The sequence below is a fragment of the Neltuma alba genome, unplaced genomic scaffold (assembly GCF_004799145.2).
Source record: "Neltuma alba isolate B1F8T4 unplaced genomic scaffold, ASM479914v2 tig00012163_pilon, whole genome shotgun sequence".
In the NCBI taxonomy this organism is placed as follows: domain Eukaryota; kingdom Viridiplantae; phylum Streptophyta; class Magnoliopsida; order Fabales; family Fabaceae; genus Neltuma; species Neltuma alba.
In genome coordinates this window covers 413069-441017 of record NW_021636710.1, presented here as the reverse complement: position 1 = coordinate 441017, position 27949 = coordinate 413069, and the positions used below count along the sequence as shown (strand labels likewise).

General features: G+C 37.1%; 4 protein-coding genes across 6 annotated transcripts; 3 read left to right on the top strand and 1 right to left on the bottom strand.

Annotated features, from left to right (window-relative positions):
- Window positions 1-224: 224 nt before the first annotated feature.
- Window positions 225-1993, top strand: LOC114723928 (aspartic proteinase nepenthesin-1-like). The gene has a single exon (XM_028910179.1). It carries the CDS (start codon window positions 405-407, stop codon window positions 1737-1739), a length of 1335 nt encoding a protein of 444 aa, XP_028766012.1. The 5' UTR covers window positions 225-404; the 3' UTR covers window positions 1740-1993.
- A 3351-nt stretch (window positions 1994-5344) lies between these two features.
- Window positions 5345-6292, top strand: LOC114723932 (auxin-induced protein 6B-like). The gene has a single exon (XM_028910182.1). It carries the CDS (start codon window positions 5457-5459, stop codon window positions 5790-5792), a length of 336 nt encoding a protein of 111 aa, XP_028766015.1. The 5' UTR covers window positions 5345-5456; the 3' UTR covers window positions 5793-6292.
- Window positions 6293-16612: 10320 nt separating this feature from the next.
- On the bottom strand, window positions 16613-22559 carry LOC114723970 (CBS domain-containing protein CBSCBSPB3-like). Its single transcript, XM_028910236.1, has 14 exons — window positions 22355-22559; window positions 21694-21862; window positions 21474-21606; window positions 19845-20015; window positions 19188-19266; window positions 18966-19079; window positions 18743-18809; window positions 18473-18578; window positions 18343-18401; window positions 17724-17830; window positions 17510-17640; window positions 17266-17348; window positions 17091-17180; window positions 16613-17009 (listed from the first exon to the last, which is right to left on the bottom strand). Exons 1-14 carry the CDS (start codon window positions 22483-22485, stop codon window positions 16836-16838), a joined length of 1614 nt encoding a protein of 537 aa, XP_028766069.1. The 5' UTR covers window positions 22486-22559; the 3' UTR covers window positions 16613-16835.
- A 1160-nt stretch (window positions 22560-23719) lies between these two features.
- Window positions 23720-27935, top strand: LOC114723968 (filament-like plant protein). Of its 3 annotated transcripts, none has more exons than XM_028910233.1 (5): window positions 23720-24012; window positions 24605-24715; window positions 25154-25334; window positions 25772-27105; window positions 27432-27935. In XM_028910233.1, exons 1-5 carry the CDS (start codon window positions 23992-23994, stop codon window positions 27756-27758), a joined length of 1974 nt encoding a protein of 657 aa, XP_028766066.1. In that variant the 5' UTR covers window positions 23720-23991; the 3' UTR covers window positions 27759-27935. The 3 variants fall into 3 exon arrangements, with proteins under 3 accessions (XP_028766066.1, XP_028766067.1, XP_028766068.1); XM_028910234.1 differs by lacking the exon at window positions 23720-24012 and adding an exon at window positions 24367-24490; XM_028910235.1 differs by lacking the exons at window positions 23720-24012; window positions 24605-24715 and adding an exon at window positions 24744-25013.
- The last annotated feature ends 14 nt before the right edge of the window (window positions 27936-27949 follow it).

Genomic DNA, 27949 nt, shown 5'->3' with positions numbered 1-27949 from the left:
AGAGTAACAGATAGCCTACTTTCGGCTGTATATTCATGTCTTGTATATATTAGTTTTATTCAGGCAGGCTTCATTATAGCTTCAATGGCTTTAACAAGTGCATGCATTTAAAAAAAAAAAAAAAAAACCCGTCCACAATAATTACAATCATCACCTTCCACAATTTCTCTTGCTTTGTCAGCCACGTTTAGGTATATTCTTCTTGTCATTTTATAGCTCAACAATACCAAGACCAGAGAGCTAGAAATTAACGAGATCCAAGAACTGGAGCCTTTTTATTGTCTTAACGTTGCTATATTCACCAACCAACACTTGTGTTTCCTGACATCTCAACGCCCGCTCATCCTCAAACTTAAATTCACTCGATAAACGTTTCATCTTTTCTTCCTCATTTTCTTCTACTCATGGCTAGACTGCAATCTCCATCATCTCTCCTTCTGGTGTCTCTGATAATAGCAATTACTTTCATTGATCCAACATGTTCAACATCCAGGAAAGCTCTAACGCAGCAGCATCAAACAGTTCGAGTCTCCCTCCACCACGTCGATTCAGGGAAGAACTTGACCAAGTTCGAGCTCGTCCAGAAAGGAATCAAACGTGGCAACCAGAGATTGCAGAAGTTGAAAGCAATGGTTTTGGCAGCTTCATCACCTGATTCACAACTAGAAGCTCCAATTCATGCAGGAAATGGTGAGTATTTAATGCAGTTATCAATAGGTACACCCCCAGAAGCCTTCCCTGCAGTTTTGGACACTGGCAGCGATCTCATATGGACACAATGCAAACCTTGCACACAATGTTACAAGCAGCCCACACCCATCTTCGATCCGGCTAAGTCATCTTCTTACTCTAAGCTACCTTGTGACAGCAAACTCTGCAGTTCACTACCTTCCTCTACTTGCAGTGATGGCTGCCAGTATGTCTATACATACGGTGACTATTCCATGACACAAGGTATTTTAGCCTCCGAGACTTTCGCGTTTGGAGACTCTGGCCATCAAGTTTCTGTTCATAGCATCGGGTTTGGCTGCGGAGAAGACAACGAAGGAGATGGGTTCGAGCAGGCTTCAGGCCTGGTTGGGCTGGGTCGTGGGCCCTTGTCCTTGGTTTCCCAGTTAAAGCAGCCTAAGTTCTCATATTGTTTAACTTCCATGGATGATGACGCCAAAACCAGTACTCTATTTCTGGGGCCGTTGGCAAGTGTGAATGCAACACAAAAAGCGCTGACAGTGCCTTTGCTTACGAACCCATCGCAACCATCTTTTTATTACCTTCCTCTTGAAGGAATCACTGTGGGAGACACTCGATTGTCCATCGAGAAATCAACTTTTAAGGTGGGAGATGATGGAAGTGGAGGGGTAATCATAGACTCTGGCACTACCATCACTTACATTGAAGACAGTGCTTTTAATGCACTCAAGAAAGAGTTTACTTCTCAGATGAGTCTTTCAGTGGACAAATCAGGGTCCTCTGGGCTAGACCTTTGTTTCGCCTTACCATCTGGCACAAACCAAGTGGAAGTTCCAAAGCTAATATTCCATTTCAGGGGTGCAGATTTGGAGCTGCCTTCTGAGAATTATATGATTGCTGATTCGGATGTGGGTTTGGCGTGTTTAGCCATGGGAGCTTCCAGTGGGATGTCCATATTTGGTAACGTTCAGCAGCAGAACATACTGGTGAATCATGATCTTGAGAAGAAAACCGTTTCGTTTGTCCCCACACAGTGTGATCAGTTGTGAGACATGCGGGTGTTTTCATTGAGGCGTTCATGCTTTCTCTCACGTCTAGCAGACATTGTTATTTCATAGGGTTATCAACTTTTTTTTCTGCTTTTTTCCTAAATTGTTGTTGATAATTGATTGCACGAGGCATGATTCATCTGTTACTTGAAAGACAAGGATGCTCTGTTTTTAGATATGTTAATGATTGAACCCATGTACCATGCCTTTTAACTGTTACTGTGTTGCAAGTTGGAAAACGGTTGCTCAACGTCTCTCACCAAACCTCTGACCCTGCTTTTCGAGGGAAAGAAGTTGGATTTCCACACCCTCGTAAATTAGAAAGAAACTTAACTCTGAATAAATATTTATTGCACCCTTTCGGTCAGACATTAATCTCACACACACGCACAGCACGCAAACAGCGTTTTTTATGTTTTTTTGGGTGGGGGCCTAGACCAGGGCTTTGAGTGAAAATGAGCATGGGCTTTTCCTTCTTTCCTCGGCCCATTTTTCTTTCAGGCATTTGCTTCTTCCCAAAAGGGCCCAGATTCCCGACTCTCATAAGTGATATGGGCCCAATGTGTACATTGAAGATCCGATAGTGAAAAAAATAATGGCATGTAACTCTGCTTTTTGAAGAATTTAGATCCGGTGAGGGGCAATGAAATTCTAAGTATTTTGATTTTTTTTTATTTTTAATCACATTGAATCTGTTAAACAAAAATTTTATGATCACAGAATGTAAAAAATGAATGCAAACCTTGTGGACATTCAATGCAATAAAGGAATGAGCAGCTGAGATCGAATGTGAATTGCAGATTAAATAAGTCGGGGTAGTTTCTTACCACCCTTTTTTGTTTTTGTCCCTTTTGGAATGAAAGCAGGAACTAATCATAAATTTGATATAAAGACTTTAATTGCCATATCCTTTTCTGGCCATTTCCCTATTTAAACAACCCCAACAATATCTTGGTGCTGGTTACATGATCAGCGTAGACCTTCTCTATTCATCATGTGAGTGAGTGAAACGAAGGCTAGCTAGAATGTCATTTTCATTCACTGGTCCTCCCAAACCGATACGTAACGCAGGGACACTGCATTTATGAGTCAGCCCAGAATACAAATAGAGTGTTGGGAGTGTTGGTTGCGCGTAAAAGAGGAAGTCATGTCCGTACACGTCGCAATAACAACAAATCCAATATCATCAAAGAATTGATCACGTGTATGTATGTGTTTGTCATAGGCAAGCATCGTCTCTCTTGTATGGTGACTCCGTGCATGGACGGTGTCTTCCTCCTACCCTACCATTGCACCAAAACACCCTCCCTTCTCATCCCCTTGTCCACTTAACACCTGCCTCCAATTTTTTTTATTAATTTTTTTTCCTCTGCTTTTCCTCTTGCGGAAGAGATATCTATACTAAGTAAATAACTTATTCGTGTGTTCATATGATACTCCCTCTATGCAATGCAATATAGGGGGTGTTTGGGTTAAGCTAAACGTACTTTTTTAAAACATTTTTTTATAAATCGAAACAAATTTATCCACATATTTATTTTGTATACCGTAAAAACACTTTTAAAATTATAATTTTGTTTCTACCCAAACACTCTATAATCATGTTTCTTCACAGATGATCGTTTTGCATCTCGATCGTCTTTTAGAGTCTCTCCATGAAGTCATGATTTGCCATATAATACATTATAATTTGACTATTCGAGCAATAATTCTTTTTTTTTTTTTTTGAGTGAGTGAAAATCAAAGAGCTCAGCGAAAAGGAAGATGTGCGGACATATTATGATCATGCGCAGGGATCCAGGGAGGATTTGATGATCACTTGTGTCATGCGTACGAACTTCACCGACCTTATCGCTCCCGCCATCCACCTGGACTCCCCCGACGCTGACCCCTCCCTACGTCTCCCCAGTATTCGCCCAACCAACTCTTTCCCATTAATTCATTTTTTTTTTTAAGTTTGACATTTAAAATAATCTGTAACAGTTGTGCATATTAAAAATTCTATTAAGTAATAGTTTTGACTAATACATATAATTAGTAAAAGTATTTTATAAAAAATAACATTTAATTATTATAAATAAATAACTTAATAAATCTTTAATTTATTTAAGCTAATTAACTAATTTTTATGTACATGTATAACCCTTCTCTGGTCTTTGCACTCGTTTTTTCAGGGCGTCTCATGCATGATTGATACGGACACGTGGCAAATTTAATGATGGAGGCGATGGGGCCGGACAACCGTACAAACTTTGACTCGTACAACACCGCATCAGTGGAGCAACATGTGTGAACGTGAGGGGCTTTTGAAGGTTTGAATGAGCAGCCTCGAATGTTGGTACAAGTTTCTGTGGCCAAGTATGCGCGTCCATGCTTTGTGGCTGCTATGATTTTCAAATGTATAAAATCAAACCATTATATATTACTACAAGACCTAATTATAAAAATTAGTTAACTAATTTAAATAGATTAAAAAAAGAAATTAAGTTAGTTATTTGTAATAAATATGTGTTAGTATTTCTTAAAATATTTTTACTAATCAAGTACGTTGTCTAGAACTACTATTATTAAAAGGACTAATTTGAAAAAAAAAACATAAATATAAAAATAAAATGGATTAGAATTTTATATTTAATACCAAAATAAAAAAAATTTTATATTAATTAAGGATGGGAGGTAGTAATTAATTACATCTTTTATTTAACTTTTTTTGAAAGGTAATGGAGTGTCTAGAAGGTGCTGAGCCTGACTCCATGCCACTCCCCCCCCCAATTAGTAATTAACCATATCACGGTCATTGGTCATCATCATCAAATTTGTCTGATTATTAGCATGATTGTAGTTTACTCCTGTTTTAATTAATATCTTGCAACCCATCATCATCACTCGACAACGATCCTGAATTTTTAAACCCAACAAGATAAGCGTGGCTTTATGCATGTTTTGATCTAATCACATTGAAGCTGTAGGAGGTACACGCAGGGACAGGCTCGGCGTTTTGTGTGTTATCCTACTTTATGAAAGTTAACAACAAAGAAATACGCCTCCTAAGGTGGCTTTTTTAGAAAAGTGAAAGTGATGTTTTATTATTACGTATAAAACCTAATTTGTAACGCAAATTATCCTGTAAACTGAATTTTATGTTGAAGATCGGAGGCAGCGTTAGGAAAAAGTGGAAAACAAACACATGAGAGGAGTGAGATTAGGGGCGTCGGTCGGTGTTGACCTTTCAAACCAAAAGGAGGCGTCACTGTGGACAGTGGAGTGCACGCTCATCAAGCCATCTTATTCTCTCTTTTCTCATTCATGTATTCCATATATGTCACCGTCCGCTCCCACTGAGTCCGCCACCCCCAAAAAAAGCTCAAGAAAAAGCGATAAGCCACTCTCTAATTACAACAACAAAAAATTTTAACTTTATCCGGGTACTCGTCTTCAATGCTTAAAATTTTTAAAAAAAAATGTATTATGTGAATTTTGATGGTGTGTCGGATACTCGTTTTTATTAATTATACATGGGGCCCATTCATTAATGGTAGAGAATAAAAAAGAACCGTCTTCTGGCTCACGCACACACAATCTCGAGTATTATATAACCAATCATTCCTCCAACCTTACCAGCATAATCGGAATCTCTCTCCCCCTCCCTCCCTCCAGCCGGCATACCGTATCACACCGTCTTCTTTCCTTACTGGGATTCAGTCGTGCGAAGTAAAGATGCAGGAAGACAAAAGGATGAGGGTGAAGAAAGGTTGGCTTGCAGTTCAGGTGGGTTTGGCCGACGAAGATGGCGTCCCTCAGAGATTCGTCATCCCTATTTCTTATCTCCGTCATCCTCTCGTCGTCAGCCTTCTCGACAGAGCTTACGAGCTTTACGGCTACCACACCGACGGCCCCCTCCGCCTTCCCTGCTCCGTCGACGACTTCCTTCATCTCCGCTGGCGAATCGAGAAAGAGTCCCCCCACAACCACCACCACCACTCTCATCATCATCATCACCATCACCACCACCACCACGTCCTCCCTCACGCTTTGTCTTTCCACTCTTGTTGATTCCTGCTTCTTTTGAGTTCTTTCTCTTTCTTCTTGTTTATAATTAACCCCCAATATATGCTCTTCCCTTCAATTTCCCTCCTCTTTTTTTTTTTTTTTTGAGTCCTGTATTTTAGGAAGGCAATTTTAGAGCCGTGATTGGCGCTCTCTGCTTCAAAACCAACTCACAAGCAGAAGAAGTGTCTTGTTTAGCGTGTTACTTTTGTGTACTGGGTTGATTGCACAATCAGGGAAGATTTAAAAATCTCTACAAAATAGTGTCTCTGTTTCGTTTTGTTTTGTTGTATCCTTTCTTCTTTCAACTTTGGAATGGCCTAAGCCAATCTTGGAATTGAATCCGCAAAGTAACCTCTGTTAAGTAGGCCAAATTAATGGTTACCGAACAAGGCTGAGTGCGTGCATGAAAGTTGGAGTACTCTGTATTTGATAAGAGACTGATCGGATTCGGAGGGATACAAAGAGCTTAACACGATTTAAACTTCAATTTGATTTCATCCGATCATTCAAGAGTATTTGTCCATAATCCAAACACACCACCACATACAATTTATTAATCATTTTTCCTTGCTAAAACTACATATGAACTTGTATGTCAAAGGAGTGTGGGAAATTCAAGTTATTAGCCTGTTCTAACTGGGAACTGATGATTATAATTCAACTAGTGCAAAAAGTAGTACTTCCGGATATTAATATAAGGCTTATTTAACTAATTTGATTAAATTAAAAAAATTAGATAAGTTATTTAATTATAAGAAATATGATATGTTTTTCTTAAAACATTATAATTATTTTTCTTAATATTCTCCCTCCCTCACTTCTTTGATTATGGTTGAAAACGTATCATAGGGGTAATTTAGAAAAAACTGATATATCTTATATTTAAAATTAAAATTAACTTAATAATTAGGTCAAAAGAGTACAAGGCTATGAAAGCAGCGGAGGAACAAATATCTTTGTTTTCACTGTGGTAACCTACGACCGTAAGATGTTCTGTACTTCTAATTTCAAGACCATTAAAAAGCCGGGAGCTTAATGAGTTTGCAAATTATAATTTAGTTAGATGGACAAAAACTTATGCGAACAGTGAGTGCTTTCCCCGGGACTGCGATACCATGAACGAGGTTTTGGGCTCAGCCCGTTTTATCAACATCGGCCGGCGAGGTGCTATTGGGCCTGGACAAAAACATCATCAGCGGCGTTTCCTTTGAATATGCCCCCAAAAATTGGTGATAGGCATGTAGGACCTAATTATAGAGTTTTTATATATTTATTAATTTTTTTAAACTAATCTTATTGATATTTTTTTAACAATGATCAAATAGGAAAGGGAGGAAAAGAATTTAAAAAAATGATTAAAATATTTTAGAAAAAACATATCATACTAACTAATTTAATTAACATTTTTAATCTACTTAAATTAATTAATTAGATATTATATTAAATTTCGGAAGAGTATTATCATTATTACTATTCCAAATTTCAAATAGGAATAATATTACCATGGTGGGTGTCGTTATCGGGTTTGGGGGTGGGTTCCAAAATAGGATCCTTGTGTACGGCGGCTCCAAGAACGTGCGCTTTGGGAGCCAAGATATTGCTCATCACAACTTCGTGATGATGATTACCAAACATTCACGAAGCCACTCGATCGTACCTCTCATCAGCTCCACCCCAACCTCCTTTCTGGATTTTCTGCAACTCTTGCGTGTAATCATTGCATAATCATTGCCGTTACCCAACGCCGGCACCCCAGACCTCTCTGTACCGGAACCAAGTGCGCCCTTTCTTATTAGTGGTTGTCCTCAGGGACACAAGACTCCACCTAAAATGTACAGTGATGGCTGTTCCCGTGTTAAGTATAAAGTTCTTTTGATTAATTTTTGTATTTAAAAATAAGTAAGATGATTCTTTGTAATGACTGCATAAACCATTTATGATTTTTTTTTTTTTGAATGTCCTTGCCACTTAATGATCACGATTTTATAAGTATGTCTAAAAATGTTCTAATAAATAATGATGCTACGAGAAAGAAATAATTGACGTAAGGTTTAATAAGAAAATGAATCTCATGATGGATTAAACTGTAATCATCAGATCAATGTTATATTTAAGATAAAAGGGCGTAATAATATTCTAGGTGGGAAATGCAAAAGTTAAAACATATTTATTACTCAAAGTGGTCTGAAGAATCTTTGGATTCCATTGGATTTGAGATTCAACCAGTTCCTACCTAATTCGGATAAAGAAAAGCAGACCTTATATAATTAGTGCATTGGTCTGTCTCATATGTAAGTCTGAACATGGTACCTAGCTTCTGAGATAAGAATGGGACTAAATTGACTATTTATTAAAATGTCACGTTTTAAGAAAATTACGAATATTAATGATACTTTTTATAGGCCGTGAAAATAATTACTCCTCGTGTCTTTAATATAAGACCCATTTAATTAATTTGATTGGATTAATAAAGTTATGTAAGTTAGTTAATTATAAAAAATATGACACGTTTTTCCTAAAATACCATAATCATTTTTTTATACCCGTTTTCCCTTTTTATTTGATTATGATTGAAGGAGTATCTATAAGGGTAATTTAGAAAAAATTGATAAATATAATAAATGAATCTTATATTTAGGACCAAAACTAACTTAACAATTAGGTCTTACATTAAGAACCAGAAGAGTAGTTTTATTCTATGATCAGTACCAAAAGGGAATGCATGTGAGACAACGGGTAACAAGAGTCATGGAAGATTAAAGGACAAGACCAGAGAAGAAAGACTGAAAAAGAGAAAGACACCACTCTAGTCATTAGTATAAGTTATTTATAATACATTATGACATACCAAAAAATATATTAAATTAACAAAAATTTTTAATTTTATCCTTATTAAAGTTTTTTTATGTATATTTATAAATCTTTCTCATATATTTGTATTATTTCTTTATTTTTGATAAAAAGTAAATAAGAATAAAATTAAAGAAGAAGCACTAAATAGGCTACAAGTGCCCTACAAGTGACTCATTCTTAGAATCCGTATACCAAATTGCCAATAATATGGAAGGGAGTGAATCAGTGAATGAATGAGGCGTTTTACCGGGCCCCCTCTTACACCGACAATTCCCCTTTCTCCCTTCCCTATATATCCAAATCAGTTGACTATCATTTAATTTTTGTGTTTGATTGTTGACTGCTTCAAATTGCCTCTCCATCGGAATATTGTCCTCCACCTAATCCTTTTTAGTACTTCCAGCCCCCCTCTTTGGCCCAGCTGTCCATCTATTGAGGAAAAAAAAAAGATATACATTTTTTCTACAAAGAAAGTAAAATATAGAAAAAATTCTTAAAAAAATACTTCTAAAATTTCAAAATCTCAAGTTTGGAATGACTGTAAAAATGTGTTATCATTTGCTTTTGAAATGTTATCAATTGTTATTAAAGCGTAGTTAACAAGATTGATTTAAAAATTTAAAACTCAAAGATATCCTTTTTAAAGGGTTAAGATGCAATTTCAGGTGCAGTTTTACATCTAATCTTTTAGTAGTGCAACTTTGCCCTGATCTTATTTTTTAAGTGTAATTTTATCTCTGATCTTTTTTTCTCAGGTGTAATTTTGACTATGATCCTTTTCTTTTGATGTAATTTTACCCTTCATGGTCAAAATTGCACTAAAAGACCAGAGACGACATTGCACCACTAAAGAGAATAGGAACAAAATTGTACCTGAAAAATAAGATTGGGGTTAAATTACATCTTAACCCTTTTTTAAATTCTCCTTAAAATGCATACCCGCAATGTGTAAGTTTTTTTTTTTTTGGGTTGCTTTTTCATGTTTCCTGAACTGCCCAGTGTAGGGCTTTTCTGGTCGGGGCCATCAAACCACTTCCACAGCCCTAGTATCATAACCATAAAATCTGTCCATATATACTAGTACATAATTTTATTTTGTTTTAATTTCGTACATACATGTATAATAATCCTAATACGAGTAGTTGAGGAGACTGGAGAGTAGTTGTGAATGACATGTAATTGATGATCACATGCTCAACTGGTAAGATATAGGCTATCTGAAATTGATTTTAGCGGTTTATATCTAAGATTTCTGGCTTAAATTTTTTATATAAAATTATTTTTGAGGCAACTGACAGTTATAAGTTATCTTTATTTTCAAATGATATAAAAACGAAACTAAAATCATATTAAATCTACGAGCTGTCAAAATCTGATCACCTTTCTTCACGGGCGCATTAAACCACGGGCATCACAAGAATCCCAAATTATCATAAATTTCCCTCAAATTAAGGGCCACATATACACACGCACACATCCAGCTAGCTAGAATTCTAGTTCCTGATGTGTGTGTGTGTGTGTGTAACGCCAATATATAATATGAGAGTTTGATAGAGTAGGTGAGTTTTGAGCACAGTGCTGATATGGCAAGAGGGAGAAGGCTAAAAATAATGAGGTAATGATGAATGAAGAAGCTGTGATAGATGTGAAGCGCAATTTAAATCCTCATTTTGTCTTGTTCTCTGTGTTTGACTGGTGCTGGCAGGTGAGGCGTGGCCTCCTTCTTCGCCCGGACCAGCAGGCAGGGAGGCAGGCATGGGAAATGAAAGTCAAGAGAGAATTCCACGTCTGCGTCGTCGTCGTACCATATTAGTATTATTATTACTTACTCGTCCATCAGGCCTTGTTTCGTGGGGGTTGGGTTTGGTGGTAATGGTGGGGTAAGTGACTTGCTTTGGATTTATTAATCATCTTAATAATCACACACGCTACAGTGAGTGAGCTGTGTGTGTGAGCAATCTCTGAAACCCTAGCAGGCTACTCCCTATATATAAGAAACCCATATTCCAGACGAGAGCCAGGAGGCGAATGCGGTGTTTGGTGTGTTGAGGGGAATGTTGGCTGGCTCGAAGGCTTTTTGATCGCCATCTTGTTCTCTCATACACTGAGAACTAACTCATCACAAAGGCTTCGGACCAGGCTTCATTCCTCTCAAACCCACTCTAATTTTTGCATCTATATGTATCTCTCCCAACGTATATTCTGCTTGTTCGTCTTCCACAATTTTAAAGGTACAGGTTTGATTACATATATTATGCTTTTTATATACAGAAAGCTTGGCTTTTGGGATGAGAATTCTGTCTGGAACGAGGGATTTATCATTGAGAGATTCACATGTTTTCATACTGTCGAGCCAGGCTTCATCCACCCCAGCCATGTTTAATTTACCCTTTTTGCTTCATTCATCACTTGCCTTCAGTTTCAACATCAACTGTATCTAATATTATCTGGCAAGCCGTCCTTGTCTGTTGCACTTTTCTTAGATTCGCATCTTCTTCTGATGTCGCAGCACATCTATTGGCTCTTTTAATTCAAGGTATGCCCTTGTCGAACTTGAAATTTTTCATGATTATGTTTGTTTTTTTCAGATGGTCAAAACTGTTCGTAATTTCGCTATATGTTTATATGAGATCGATGGAAAAAGGAAAACTCAGATTGTAATTAGGTGATGGTCTGCTGCAATTGCCGATTATATCTCATATATAGCACCTGTTTTTTCATCCTCAGATCAAGTTTCTGCAGTACGATCAGAAGAATTGCTGATTTTATTTTATTACACAAGACACGAATCAAAGCAGTTTATTAATGAAATCAACTGCCTGGCCGCCATTGATCACTCCTTTAAAATAATTACTGGAACAAAAAGTTAAAGCTGAAAACACGTACGTATGTGCGTGCAAACGTATCAGATGTCAAGTTCTGTACGTATATTTTTATAATAATCTGCTTTCTCACATGCCCTCTCAGGCTCCAGCTTGTTCTTTTCTAGGGTTTCAGAACCAACGATACATCTCCCTCCTATCTTTTCTTCTCAAATCCTTTCGGTTTTTCTTTTTAACCCCTCTTCAAGCAGGTAAAAACCACAGGAATCGAGCCTCGCAATCCGCAAGTCTCAAAAAATATATATAACGTCAATTTCATGTAATTCGAATGTACTTGGCACAGGTAAAATAACAGTAACCACTTCGCCTTCAGACACCAGTGGAATAGTCAATACAGTAGCGCTAACAGGATTTCCCTCGTGAATAATGGTCCTTTGATAATTAATATCATGTCATAATTTTGCGGGAAAGAATATCTACGCTCAAAGATAACAATATAAAAAAAAAAACCTGAAAAAAAAGATGCCAGCTAGTGGGAGATGGAAAGGTAACTGTGGAGTAATTAATGAGGGTTTTGTTGTGTAGTGAGAGGCGAGTCAGAAATTGAAGGCAGTGGTTGCATACGGTGCAGCAGAGAGGCATCAAGGGATGAGTGAAAGAAGGCATGGGGATGCCGACATGTGCTGCAACACTTAACGAGAAGCTCACACAGTTCTCTTCAGTACATGAGAGAAGAAGCTACGCCTCAATATTGCTCAGAATTCTCTCGCTCTCCATCATACTCATATATATATGTATATATATATATATCGAGTAGTGACCACCCAGAATCTGCATGCACAGCTGATCCAACGTTAGGCCAAGCTAAACGAAGGCAAACAAGAGAGAACGAGGGTGCGTTTTAATGTAACATTGTATTTAAGGGATTTGAAAGTCGTTGAAAATTCGCTTGTTGAAAAGCCAGCATGTGAATTAGAGAGATGGAAGTAATTAAATGACGATTCTCTGCTCTGACTTTGACGGGTTCTTCGGGAAATGGAACGGAGTGAAAAAAGTGAGATTAGCAGCACACTGCTTCTCGGGGGTCGCTTCCTTACAGTTTACAAACATCCATCGACTTCCACGGGATTTCAGATGTATAGAGTGTCTCGTTCGCTTGACCTTTGTTTTTTTTTACCTGTTCAATTAAGTTGCCTTTAATTTTGTTCATCTTTTGCTGAGAGACTTACGTGCGATCGCAAAATATACACATGAGTATTATTCACGTATGAGAGGTAGAGCGCCCCTTCTGTGATGCCCCTTGGGTTTATTATATAATATTATCTCCGGTCTTATTTATAAGACCTCGTTTAAAGTGTGACCGGAGGTAGTATGAAATCTGTAACAATTCATATCTTCCATAATCCATGAAACATAATATATATAGATGCATTTGCTGGTAAAACGGGAATGAAATGATAAAGGTTGCTATTTCCATGCATCTATTAGCCCCCTCGAGGAGCAGAATATGCTAAGGTATATTAATATAAAGAAATCCTCTTAATTATATTCAAAGGATACCCTTGGCCAGAGTAGCTTTGGATGAGCCTTCTTAGAGGGTTAAAACCTCTTGTCCCTTAATTTGTGTTTTGCGTTTGTATGCTGGTTAATGGTTATGTTCTCTGGTTCAGTTTCACCCTTTACATGTCCCAACCCAGGGAGGTCTCTTTTTATTTTCTTTTCCAGTAGATCAGTAACCATTACCGTCTTTTCGTAATTATAAATGTTATTCGATCCTTAAGTCAAAGCCAGTAGTTAACCAGGCAGAATTTTAATAATAAACTAAAGTGTTGTGTTCTTTGTCGTCCTTCATTTTTTGAATGACACCTCTCGTTTTCCATTCAACATATGTAGTATGTACAAACATGACAATTTTTTTTAAAAGAGAAATATAGCAACTTAAATTAAAGTTTCCAGTCTGAATATGCAGCGGGAACAATATAAATATATATATATATATATTAAAAAAGGCGGGCATGGTATTTCAATGGCGTACCTCATCAGGCCCAGTCTTGCGAAAAGCGTACTGTAAGTGACCAGGGAAACAAATCACCTTTATTGTTGACCGTCTCATCATGAATTTATTATGTGATTTGCTTTTCCACTGTCACCGATGAAGAATTTTAAAAGGGCTTCAAATTCTACGATCTAACTCATTTTTCAACTCCATTCAATTTTATATTCGTAATTATGTCTATTGGACTCTCAGTCACACCCTTCATTATTTTATCGCGTAGTAGTATATGTATGTATGTATGTATGTATGTATATATATATAAATATAATCGAAGAGGCTTGGCAAAAACAATGAGACCTGTTTTTCAAGCGGGGATCCTCAGCATGTTCCCGGCACATTAATCACAAAGCGTTTAAGAGATCGATGCATATAAATGGACAGTCCTGGAGATGCAGAAAACCAGAGAGATAAAGAGAATATGGGGAAAAGGGAAGAGATGGAAGGGAGATTACTTGAATTACAAGGAGACGTTGTGTCTGTCTTCTCAATTCAGTTCATGTCGTTTTGTAAAGCTTTATATTTGCATCAATCTCTGTGGAGCTAAATGGACCCGTTTGAATGCCTCCAATCCAATCAATCCCATCTGTATTTTCCTATTTACTCTTAGTTTCTCTGTTTGTCTAACGTTGAACACTGCCTCTCTCTCTCTCACACACACACACAGTAAAATGGAAAATTAAAAGAAATCTTGATTATGATCTTAGCAATTACCACTGTTGACATTTGAAAACTGTATTAAAAGTTAATGGTCAAAACAGTAAACGTGGTGTCACTTCCACTCGGAACTTGTCGAATAAGATTAAAAATCAAATTTTCAAATGCTGCTTGGCGCTTTGCTAAGTACTACGAATATAAGCTTACTTGCCTTTCTTTTCAAGTATATATTATAGGTTTTAAGGTAAATCTAACATCTCAAAATATTTTATCAGATATATTTAATATTTCAAAATATTTTTTTAGATATGTCTAGTATTCTCGAATATTGTTTTTTCTTAATGTTAAATATATTAAAAAATACTTCACGATGTTAAACGTACTTAAAAAAAAATTTCATGATGCTGGTTAATACTTTAAGATGCTAAATGTATTTGAAAAAATATTTCGGTACTAAATGCACATTAATCCTATTATAGATAACATTTTTTTTTTAAAATTGTAGTAACGCTTTTGCTTTGCATGGCACGATGTAACAGGAATTATCATACATATATAATAATGGTGATAAATAATGATCCATTACGTGCTTTAAGGATAAAGTCTCAACTGGGTTTGGTTCAGTCAGAAATTTTTTGTTTTTGTTTTTTTTGGGGGGGGGGGGGGAAGAGGTCCGATTTCAGAATTGAATAGAATCAGCAACGGCTGATCGATGACGATAAAGAGAAAAGGCCACTAAGCACAACCTTCCTTGGACGTCACTTATGACTCGCGTGTGGATAAATTACATGATGACTTTACTATTGATACAAAAGAAGAAATTTCAGACTTGAAGTGAACAAGCGCAGATGCTGTTCGCATACACATAATAGAATCATACCTTTGTACACCAAATATTGTCTTTGTCTGTGTATATTACATGAGTTTACTAATTTGAATAAATTAAAAAAATTAATTAAATTAGTTATTGTAATAAATATATAATATATTCCTTAAGATACCCTTACTGATAATGTTTATTGGTTAAAGCTACTATTTGGTAAAATTTTTAATATGTATAACTACTATAAAGACTAATTTAAAAAAATGAATAAATATGAGAAACAAAATAAATTGTGATTTTATATTTAAAATTAAATTAAACGTGAAATTAGCTTTTATAAGCAGGAGGTAATATTACTTTTGTAGGCCATAAAAGTTGGAGCGAGGACTTGAGTTTCTGATAAAATTGTTGCTAGATGCAGTGAAAAAAACTAAAGTGTCACTTGCGAGTATTAGCAATAGCGTAATATTTGGTATTGTGTCACGTGAGAATACAACAAATAAAACAAAGCAAAAAAGAATAAGTTGGTGTCAAAACTCAAAACTATACTGTTCAGCCTGAACAAATTGGATTCGATTGCCGCGATGGTTTTTTTTTGTTTTCTGGGGAAGGAGGTGGGGGTCACATTCACCCTCCTCTGGCTAGCTAGCATGGTGGAAATACACTCTCACCATCTGGGCGTGAATAACAAAAAATGCTGCTATGAAAACTGAAAAGAGAGAAGGGTAATGAATAAATTAAAAAGTTAGAACCATAAATGTAATTACTGACGAGGTATATGTAAGACCTACAGAAGTTAAGAAACAGGAAGGGATGGCCCATGTCCTGAACAAGGGCTTTCATCTGAGAGAGATGCATTTATAACGTCATTGCATTGCACTGAACTCTGCATCCAACAACACCTCCCTCATAACTGCGCCTGCATGCCCTCTCTCTTCTCTCTCATCAACATTCTGAAGTCCTTCTCAACATCAATGCCTCACCAAAAGCCCAGCAAAAAACAAAAAGAAAAAAAAAGGCCTATGTGTACAGAATTCTCCACAGCTAGACCAATTATGGGAAAGAAACTTCACTAACCCTACAGTGATAACTAATGTTCAAGCAAAAAAGGGTGCATTCTTCTGAGTAATCCTAATTGAATTGAGATTTAACAGAGCCAACTCAACTTTAGTGTTCATCATATGCATGTCATGTAACTAGTTTGCGTATATATTATATTCTTTCCCATGACTTCTAAAAGACATTTCAAGAAATATTGCCATTATACTACCTCCGTTTCTAATTATAAGAGCTAGTTGACTAATTTGAGGAGATTAAGGAGATAAATTAAGTTAGTTATTTAAAATAAATAGGTGTTGTCTTTTCTAAAATATCCCTGCTAATCAAGTGTATTTGGCTAGAATTATCACTATTAGAAGGACTACTTTGAAAAAAAAAGTATAAATATGAGAGATAAAATGGATTAGGGTTTTATATTTAGGATCAAAATAAAAGCCAAACAAGATCTTATATTAAGGACGAGGGGTAGTAGTATAACAAAAATGGTAATTGCAACTATTGCAGCCAAAAGAAACAGAACAAGGGAATGGTTTCTCTCTCAATTGCCCCCACACGACTTATCTCAGATTAATTTCATAAGCAGCATGTGTATATATATAGTTATATATTCCAAAAACTCATCAAGTTTTCGAACCAAAGATTACAAAGTGATAGGTGCACTTCACGAGGAGCAAAATTTTGAATCTAAAATCCCAGACCTGACATCCGCCAAACACGACTATTTCAAAATTTATACAGCTTGCATAATTATGGGACATTTTTCGAAAATTGACAGCACATCACTGTTTGGAGCGCTTTAAATAGACCATCACACCAATGCTTGTTAGAACAGCTGCACTTGCAATGATCCCAGAGCGCAAAGACAATAGATTGACTCTCTCTCTAGTGGCTGTACTAGATTCTGGTGTTGTTATATTGGTTGAATCGGCATACTCCAAATGCAACCTCAAAGCCTGAAATACAAATGAATAAAAATTGACACGAATAAACCGGCACCACCAAATGCAAAATCTAAGAGAACCAGGAAGCTTTACCTTCATTCCTATCGATCTAGCATGGCTGACAGCAGCAGCAAGATCGTTGTCACTTGCGAGGAAAATTTTATCGCTTTCATCATCCTCATACTGAAAGAAAGGATAGACAGCATGGTAGCTTATATGTGCATGGCACAAAACAGGGGTATAGGCATCGAAAAAGTATAAAACATACCAAAATCTGAGGACGACATCCATCTTTAACATGATCAATTCTTTGCATAATAGCAGATAAAAGATCATCAAAGTGTTCCGCGCCTAAAGAAAGGCAAGATAACATTGTTTTTGAGATGATCTAGTGGGGGTGGGGACGCAGTACAATGTGACTGTGGCAACTGGCTAGAATCCAAGAGGACAAAGAAGAAAAACAAGCATATAGATTATAAGTCCCTAATGTTTTCATCAAGATAATCACTTACCACAGCTGAACCGGTGTACATGACCCTTAGGGTCCTCAAATTTAAAGGAAAATGAATTTTCAAAACCACCAGACGGATCAACAGATTTGGCAGTATCTCCCCCTTCTGAAGTCACCAGCCCAGAAAATTCACTGCAATAAAAAATCATAACGGGTGATTAAAGGAAAAAAACACGAGATCTTACATTTGAGCATCTTCTATGCCACTAGAGTACCTATGAGAGTCAAAGTCTTCCATTGACTCTGTAGAAAAAGCGGAGTCCCAAAACTTCTGCATAACTGTGCTTGACATATCATTAGCCCCTCCCGAGTTACTTTCAACCTGAAAACCGCATCATCATTTAATCAGATACCGTCATCTATATAACAGTACTTGATATCAATAAAAGTTATAACACCTCTGATTCATAGCACACTATGATATTTGCTTCAATGCCGTTTAACAGAGAGATAGGAAGTGCGGATAATTTCTTAATCAATACATCTGATGAAGCAAAGAAGGTCATGCAGGTACAGGGAAAAGGATAAAAAGAAGCTCCACTACATATACGAGACTCAAACCACACAACATTGATACTGAGGAGAGGTATACAATCAAACTATGATCAAAAGCGTGGCAATCTCCTGTTAAAAATGGATACCCTTAATACTACCATCAATAAGAGTGGCTGGCAAGAATAACCTCCGACGTATGGATTCTTTTGGCCAACTGCTTCAATCAAATGTCGAACAAGAGCAAAATAGATGTAGACATGTACATTTATCATGTAAGTAAAACAAAAAGAGGCGTCAGAATCTGAAATATTCCATAAATTCTAAAGATGTAAGCCTTACCATAGCAATCGCTGCTTGAGTTATCTGTAAAACATCCACACAAGCGGCAATATTTCCATCTGCAAAACAAACTATATTCAATATCTTCAATGTCAGAAACTACCTATGAGATTAAGAAGGCAAAATTCACCTCTGTCCAGTACGGGAAGATGTAAGAACTTCCCTTCATGCATCATCTGCAGTGCTTCGAGAATTGTTGTATCTAATGATGCACACTGTGGATTTGGCGTCATTACCTAATGAAATGAAGTATTGAAGAGAAGACATGAAAAGAAATCCAAATCAGGTAGAATTTCCATGCAAATATGAACATCAAGAAGAGGAAAAGGAATCTCACTATAAACCCCACTTTTAAAACCAAAATCACATCTAAGTTCCAAAAACGGCAAATTGGGTTAACCTTTTCCACTAGAGTCAATTCAGGAGAAAGATTCTGAGCCACAACCCTCATAAGGATGTCCTTTGAACTGCACGAGATATATAAATATTAAAATTTCTGAAGTCCAATTCATATATTGTTCAAGGAGGATTCTTGTCTGGAAAAGCATGCAGTGCATATGTTGTCTTATTATTCATATTATGGGCTTCTCAAAGAAAAGAATATCCTATGAAATAAATATTACGTGAGTATCCCCAGAATTTTGTTTCCCGCTGCTATAATGGCGGAATTAACATGCAACTCCCGCATTCTTTTTGCAGCTACATAGACAGGATCCGCCGCTGATGTAATAGCAACCCTATAAACACATAAAGCTAGAAAACTTGGTAAAACTATAAATCTGAAAATATGTGTGCATTTATTTCCAATTTCAACACAAAAATGCCAAAATGTATTCTTTAATTACTTTGTATTTTCACCAATTATTGTTGATAGGGAAGGCTTGAACATGCGCTCCCTCAATGTTTCGATTAAAGTGTTTGGAGCTGATCAAAATGGCAGCAAATGAAAAATAGTATTAGAGGCATTACTATATGCTGGCAATATATGGCAATAGAGTGGCTCAGCAAACAGAGTCTTGGATACTTAGCTCTGAAACTCCTCAATCGACTGTACCACAATCTGACCATTCTTTTATCAATAAAATTATTTAAGGCTGGTAGTTTTTAACAATTCTAAACATTGACAACACCAGGAATATGAGAAGCCAAAAGTTTCACGGAAGAAAAATTAACAAATAAAATGTCATTGCGCACGCGGTGGATTTTGAAGGTAAGAGGTTTTTGCAATGTATACAAGTTAAAAGTCCCACATATGATGCCAAAGGTTTTTCAATCTATCTGTAGTCCGGAAAGCTTTATGATACGGACGCCTACAGAGGAATGGGAATCTCGGCTAGGACACCTAAATCAATTTCACAATGCAAGGGGCTGGGCAAATTTAGAGACCTAATAAGTAGTTCAGTAGATTTACCTACAATCAATCGTTCAGTTCGTTTGGGGGGGGGGGGAAGGAAAATCATTAGTTTATTACTCTAATGTCTTAAAAGGACAATTGTTCCAACCGGCTAAATTGTTACTCCGTTGACGTTCCAGCCCTCCAACTGCAGCAGAAATGGCACTCCCCTGATCTGAAGCCTTCTCCATCTTAACTATGGCGTCATAAAGACATCTGGTGATATCCAGCAAGGCAATGACTTCACCATTTTCCACAACTGGGAGGTGCCTGAATTTACCTTCCAGTTGAAAAGGAAAAAATATTTCTCACTTGATGAAATCATTATGCATAATACATACTGTAGATTCAATAGTATAAGATATTAACATAAAGAAAATATAACAAGGACATTTCAACTCTTGCGATCCACAGATCAACAAATTAAGGAAACGAATGAAACCCACTTGCAGCAAAGACAAATGATAAGACCCTAATTGTAAAATAATAGTACAGGTTACTATGATATCAGATAAAGGTTTAAGTATACATAAAAAGATTGTCACTTCACTAGACATCCTTTGGGGCAGGGAACGGGACAAAGTTTAATAATAGTAAATGGAAGGGAAAGCGCGCTAAGAATTAAGGTCCTGTTTGATACGAAGCATTGAAAATGAAGGATTGAGATTGGAATTACAATTAAAAAAATTATTAAAATAGTACTTAGCATGAGTAATTGTTTGTTATATGGGATTAGGCAAACCCATAAAAGTGGGATTAGGGAATACCACTTCCCCCCATGGTATTTTCCAATCCCACATACATGGCTTTAGCTAATCCCATATATCAAACAATCTCTTATACTAAACACTCTCTTAATAGATTTTCTCAATTGTAATAACAATCTCAATCCATCATTTTCAATGCTTCTTACCAAATGCAACCTAAAAGAAAAGGTCTACTTTTTTAACATGGCAAATCTAGAGAAGTATGATATGAACAAAAATCATTATACAAACAAAAGCCATAACAATGCAAACCATGAAAAATACAAAATAAAAAAAAGGCTGAAAGCACCAATACTAAGAAATTCATGAAAGAAAGAATGGAAGGGGTAGTGAACAAACAGAAGATGAAAACTAGTCTGTCGATCCACGTTATGCAGACCAAAAGATAAGGGAAAAGATGGTAAAGTTACCACCCTGTTCCAAGGCCACAAAAACATGGGCCTTGATTAACACCGATCATGACATTTCTGAAACCAATACATCATGTCGAATTGTTTATCATATAGGTTACAAAAATGCTTTTACAATGCATGATTCTTGTGTTATAGTAACTACGATATAAATACATAAAGTCCCTAACCCTCCCTTTCTCCATGCCACACTCCTCAGGCATTCTTCCTCCTTTGTAACCAGCTGAAAGACAACATAAAAAGAGACACAAAGCTGATACAAAAATGAACAGATAAAAATGTTATAGACATGTACTTCTAGAACTACGTTCTAACACTTAATTTTATGAGCTGAGCTGCCAGGTAACAAATCCCATGTTCATGATGAAGTATGAAGCCAATAATCAAGGGCCACATAACATAGGTTAAATGCTCTCATCATAACGTAGCATAATATCTTCCTTAATATGAACCCGCTTTTGGAGAAGTAAAGTGCAAACTGTAGCAACCCTTATAGGATACCCTACTTTTACTTACATCTAGAGTAATAACAACGAATGACATCGTAAGAACGAAGCTAACCTTGAACCATCTTCTGAAGAGCTTCTAAGGCCAGAGAATCCGACTTCAGAAATATAGGATTACGCGTCATTATCTTAGACATTATGGTCTGCTCTGGCCGTAATCCTTCGGCTATAACTCTAACCGCGATGTCCTGACCACAAGACATACGAGATTCAAACATTTCATAAGGAAAAGAACACAAGTGCACTACTCTCAATGGACAGAGTAGAGAATGGACCTTGTCAGTCACGATTCCAGAAAGCAAAGCATTTGCGTCCGTCAACAAAACAGCATCAATATGGCGAGTTGCCATGCGTCGACATGCTTCAGAAACTGTGGTTCCCTCGGGAATTGTGAGGGCTTTTGACAGCCGAAGCTTCTTGACCGTCCTATCTTCCCCAGCTGGCCTGAAAAGTTTCAATATGAATCAACCCAATTGGATAAAAAGATACATGAACAAGAAACCTATCCGTGAAAACTGAAAAGGCTTTAATTTTATGACCTTTCGAGAAAAGAACTGCAAGCAAAAGATTATAAGCGACATCGTCGTTCTTATTATGCGTAGACAAAATCGTCACATCATTAAAGCATTACGTGCAAATCCACCAGAGACCAGAGACATGGGAAGTTCACCCGTTAAAAAACACGAAACCACCATGTTCATCAACATGCATGAAACGACCAAATGAAGCTTAAAAGCCTACAAATGATAAAATTTAATTTGATGCAACGTAATTTCTTCAAAACCGTTGGAATGACGGGTAATATAGAGGACACGATATACAAATACAACGCAATATAGTTTTATTTGCGAAGCGTGATTGTGCATGGAAAACAATGTAAATATAATGAAGAAAAAGAATAAGATGAAGAAAAAAGGAAGAGAAGAGATCAGTTACAGTTGATCGGTGGGAGAGGAAGGTTCATTGGCGCTGTTATTTTCGCTGGAGAGGGACCTTCTGGAAGCGGAAGGAGCTCGCTTATGGTTGGTGTTCCTCCTCGGACCAGGAGGAGCCACTTGACCGCTCATATTCAATCGGATCGCCGATTCTCTCTCTCCCTTTCTCTCTCGATCGCCTTCAGATATCGTCTCAGACCTTTGCACCCGCCACCACCTTCTCCTATCTGTCCCTCCCGCTAACAGCTTGGCTGGATTTCTATTGTCTTTCTTTTTCCATGCCCCGGAAAGGGTCAACTCAACTTTAAATTAATATACGGACTTCAATTTTAGGAATAGATAAATCACTTTTTTCTTTTTTGACCTGAAGATAAATCACTTATTATAATTTCAGTTTTGTTGGTTTATCCACTTTATAATTGCACTTCTATCTTATTTGGATTTGGAAATAAAGAGTTTTATTTGAAATCCGTATTTAATTTCTTACTTAAAATTTACAATTAAGTTTTCCCTTCGTAATTGACATTTTTGTCCAAGGTTAGTTACTTGGCGCTCGCTGATTCCCGCTCTAACCTTGGAAGATACTGGCGGTTTGAACACCTTCCACTTGTCTCAACGGCCTTAAGCCCCGTCAGGTGAGATTTTTCGGTATAATGGAGTTGGAGATTCACATTGAGACCCTTCATGCATGGTGCTTAATTAACCAACTCTATTTCCTGCATGAACATTAGCAATAGAAATTTGAGATATACACATACAGCACCTCGTGATTTATATATTACATATTACTTCCTCTCTTTAATATAAAATTTAGATTGTTCAAATTCTAAATTAGGCTTTTTTCAATTAAAGATCGAGGGTACGTAGTAATTTTTTCTTAGTTTGTTACTCAATAACGCTAAATAATTTTTTAAAGTATTTTTAAATATAACATTGTGAATTCAATTCTTTTCTTGAAAAACAGTAATAAATGCGTGTGTTATAATTGAAAAAAATATTGTAATTTTTGTTTATAACAGAGGTCATCAAACAAATGAGGTATTTTTATTGAGAATGAGATGACATCCTTCTTTTAATATTATACACCTGCGGCATGAATGTTGTAAGACTTTAGAGAGTGAATTATAGCAATAAAAGTTTGTAAATCAGAGAGAATCACATCAAATGGAGATTAAAAATTAAAAATATATAAAAACCCCGTTAACATATTATATTTATTACGGCGATAATCAAGCTGGAAAGACAAGATTGAAATATTATATTTATTATTATCAGCTCCTATATCCCCATAATCAGCCCAGTGATGTTCTGCAATGACTGCGCAAGGGAACAGGATGATTGTGGTACACTGGCAGTGAAACTCAACGACCAATGGGGCGAGAATGACGCCCTCCTGGTTTTGGAAACCCCGAAGAAAAATTTACCTACAAAATCTCCATTCTGAACAAAAAGTTAAATTTGTCTGGCATTGTGGACTTTCCAAGACAGCCTTCTGCCGCTTCATCCTATTGGTCCTACCTTCTTCTTGTCTCTATTTCCATGGCAAACAAACGCTCTGGATGCTATTTCTGGGTCACCCCGACATGTTTTTTCCTTCTTCTCTGACATTCCCCAGATTCTGCATTCATTTCCAGCTTCATGATCTTGCAGTTTGTTAAGGTATCTCACTTTTGTTTCTAATATTTCAATCGGTTTTTAGTGGGGTTCTTCAATGTATTTTCGTATTTGATGTTGGGGTTTTAGGATTCCGATTTCGGAGATATTAGGACATCGCGTGAAAATGGGACCACTTAGCATCGGTAGGTGCCCGTCGATCACGCTGTTTGAATTTTGAGTCTCAAGTAATAGGCATTTAATACAGCATTTCATCCTCCATCTTCAAAAGGGCACTGTGATTTATGTTTTAGTGTCACGTGAATGAACAGTGATATTGGGCGGTTTCAAGTTAGAATGGAGTTAGATGGGCTGATAAGTGAATTCTAAGCAAAGCTGACAACCGCCTTCTTTTTATTTTCAAATTTGTTCAGATTACATGATGTTGCTTACAGATTTTTCTAACTCCATGCTTACGTACTGATCAAAATTCATTAGCTAGACAAAACTGGAATGCAATGTCTATTGCCAGAACAATGTCTAGGTTTCTTTTTACTTAAAGCTAAGACTGAGATTGCAGCCAATGGCGTTTGTGAAGTGATTTTCCAGATAAAGTATTTGCGAGTTAATTGAGGTGCTGATTTTGCTTAAATTGTAGATGGACCGTCGGAGTTGGTTATGGCGCAGGAAATCATCTGACAAGAGTCTCGCCGAAACAGAGAGTTCGGGATCAATGTCATCTCATTCGGAAAGGTTCTTCGATGATCAGGCAGGCAGTGGCATAACAGTTGCAATTGACTACTTTTTCTTTCTCCCCCCCCCCCTTTTTCTTTTCTTTCTTTTTCTATAGGTAGATTGCCAGATTCTGTTTAACATTCTGTTCAGTGTTCATGATTCTTCAAAGTTAGATTATATTTCTCTCCATCACTGTCTTTGCTAATTCAGTGGCAAAATAACAAATTTAGGAGTCTTCTTGAATCATATGTTCCTGGTTACTGTATGGCTTTCTGAAAATAATGGTTTGTAATGTCTCGGCAAGATGCAAATGAATATCACTTGTTCTGCAAGTTAAGGATCCCTTTCCTAAAGCTTACAGGTCTTTACCGTAACTGAGTTACAATCAAGCATGATACATGTGGCTGTTTTGATTATTCTAAATTCGCAGAGAAATAGATTCTGATATTATGTTTTTGCCATGATTTTGAAGGCATATCCAACCCAAACTTCTAGTACATCACCGGCCGTCATGTCTAAGGTTGCATCGAATGAAGAAGAGGTTACCGATGTAAAGATTCTAAAAGAACAATTGTCTGCTGCTCTCCTAAGCATTAGTGTCAAAGAAGACTTGATAAAGCAGCACGCAAATGTTGCGGAGGAAGCAATCTCAGGTATTTATCTGCTGATTTGATGTAAAGCATTCAAAGACGACTTGATAAAGCAGCAAATTAGGAGATTATGAAAGACATCCTGAAACTCATTTTTATCATGTATGAATAACAGTTTGGGACTTGCTGTGGCATCGCATTTAAGATTATTAATCAGGTCTTCTAGTTTTACTCTCATTACTTTTTGTCAATCCAATCCTGAAAACACAATTATCACTGAATTCTAGTTAGAATATAGTCACTCGTACACTCAATCTATTTGCCCTGATTTGGCATTTCATAGAATGAACAAACTGCTCACTGGCGTCTGTTATTGACTTTCTTGTTTGTGGTGATATTGTTGAATTTACGTAAACGACACCGTTGCCGCTTCCATTTCTTCTGTTTAGTTCGAAAATTAAGAAATGAACTACATGATGTTAGCTTCTGGTTAAATTTAGGCTGGGAGAAGGCTGAAGATGATGTGTTGTCTTTTAAACAACAACTTGACGCTGCAAAGAAGAACAATTCACATCTTGAAGAACGAGTTAGTCAACTTGATATGGAGCTCAAGGAGTGTGCAGGGCAGCTTCGACAAGCTAGAGAAGAGCAAGAGCAAAAGATCCACGAAGCTGTTGCGAACAATTCTGTCGTCTGGGAATCAAAAAAATCAGAGCTTGAGGGTAAAGTTGCTGAGCTTGAGGCCCAGCTTCAAACAGCAAAAGTGGAAACTACTACATCGATTAGCTGTGATCTTAAACAGAAACTTGAGGCTGTGGAGAAAGAGAATGCAGGCCTTAAACTTGAGCTACAATCTCGACTTGAAGAAATCGACTTCATGATCACTGAGAAGGATTTAAGTGCAAAAGCTGCTGAAACAGCAAGCAAGCAACATTTGGAAAGCATTATGAAGATCGCTAATCTCGAAGCTGAGTACAGGAGACTAAAAGCCATAGCTCATAGAACATGCTCTGCAAATGATCACGTGTCTTTGACTGCTTCCTCAGTTTTTGTAGAATCCTTCACAGATAGCTTGTCAGAAAGTGGAGAGAGGCTGCATACCGTTGAAAATGATACCAATGAATGTGAGCCAAGTCGTTCTAACTCTTGGGCTTCTGCTTTGGTTACTGAATTTGATCAATTTATGAATGAAAAGACTGCTGGAAAAAATCGTATGGCCGCTTCAATCGAGATTAACCTCATGGATGATTTCCTTGAGATGGAAAGGCTTGCCGCATTGCCAGACACAGAGAGTGGAAGCAGTTTTCTTGAGACAGAACAGTCAGTAGATCAACCTAAAAGTGACCAAAACACAGCCAAAACTGATGTGGAATCTTTGATTCATAGGAATTCTGAATTGGAGGAACAAATAAAGAAGATGGAGACTAATAAACTTGGGGTTGAGATGGAATTAACTGAGTGCCGAGAGCAGCTCCATGCATCACAGATGCAAACAAAGGATGCGGAGTTGAAGATAGCAGAACTTCAGACTCAGTTAGATCTCACAATGAAATCAAATCAGGAAGCATATGAAGAACTAGAGGAAGCTAAAACCAAGAATGAGGTAGCGGGATCAAAACTCTCAGTTCTTCAAACTGAGGTGCAAGAATTGGTTTCAAAAATTGGTTCAATGGAGGAACAGATTCAGAAGGAGCGAGCTTTGTCGGCTGAGTATAATGCCAAGCGTGAGAAGTTGGAGGATGAACTTTCAAGAATAAAGCACGATGCTCAGCTTCAGAGAGAAGCCGAGATACTGGATAGGGAAGGAATCACTAAGGAGCTGAAGTTAAAGCGGGTTAGTTTGCCACACATTAAATTTCCATAATTTAAGCCTTTGTCAAGTGCATATGCTTAAACATGACCGCCATGCATGTACCTGCATAATCATGGTCTTTTGATTGATAAGGAGCATAGCCAGTCAATTGACGTTAATTGATTAGCCTCAGGCACGTTTGTGATCTGTTAATATTTGGTGGTAATATTGATATGTGGGACGTCAGAATCTTTGTTGGACTTGCATTTGTTGATTAGTCGGCTCAAAGAAGTGATAGTTATTGAGTTTATGCTTTGCAGCAAACGTTGTACGAATGTTTTTCTAATTTGTGAAAGATTTTATTGCAGGAGAAGGAACTTTCACTGGCTGCTAGTAGACTTGCAGAGTGCCAGAGAACCATCGCATCTCTTGGTCAGCGGTTAGAGTCTCTTGCAACATTGGAAGACCTCCCACATGATTCTCAGAAACCCGTGGGGCTAACTAGTGAAGCTAAACAGAGTCCCAAAAGTGCAGATCAACTCTTAAAATCACGCCACAGCGATTTGAATTTCCAAAGAAGAGATTTTGTGTCTTCAATATCGAGAAACCCATATACTGCCTCTGAGAAAAGCCGTAGTGGTTTTGGAAAGTCGGCCCCCAGAAGTAAGAGCGTAAGCAGAGCAGGACGACACTGAAAAACGCTGCGGTTTTTTTTTTCCGGGGGGGGGGGGAGTTCAACGAAAAAAAAAAATCTAAGTTGTTTATCCGTTCATATCTGCCTGAGGTTGTGTACAATACAAGTCTTGCATAAGTACTAAGAAACCAAACAATGCCCTTGAATAGGAATATTACTGAAGTGAAGCAGTTTTAAACGTGGAGTTTTGAC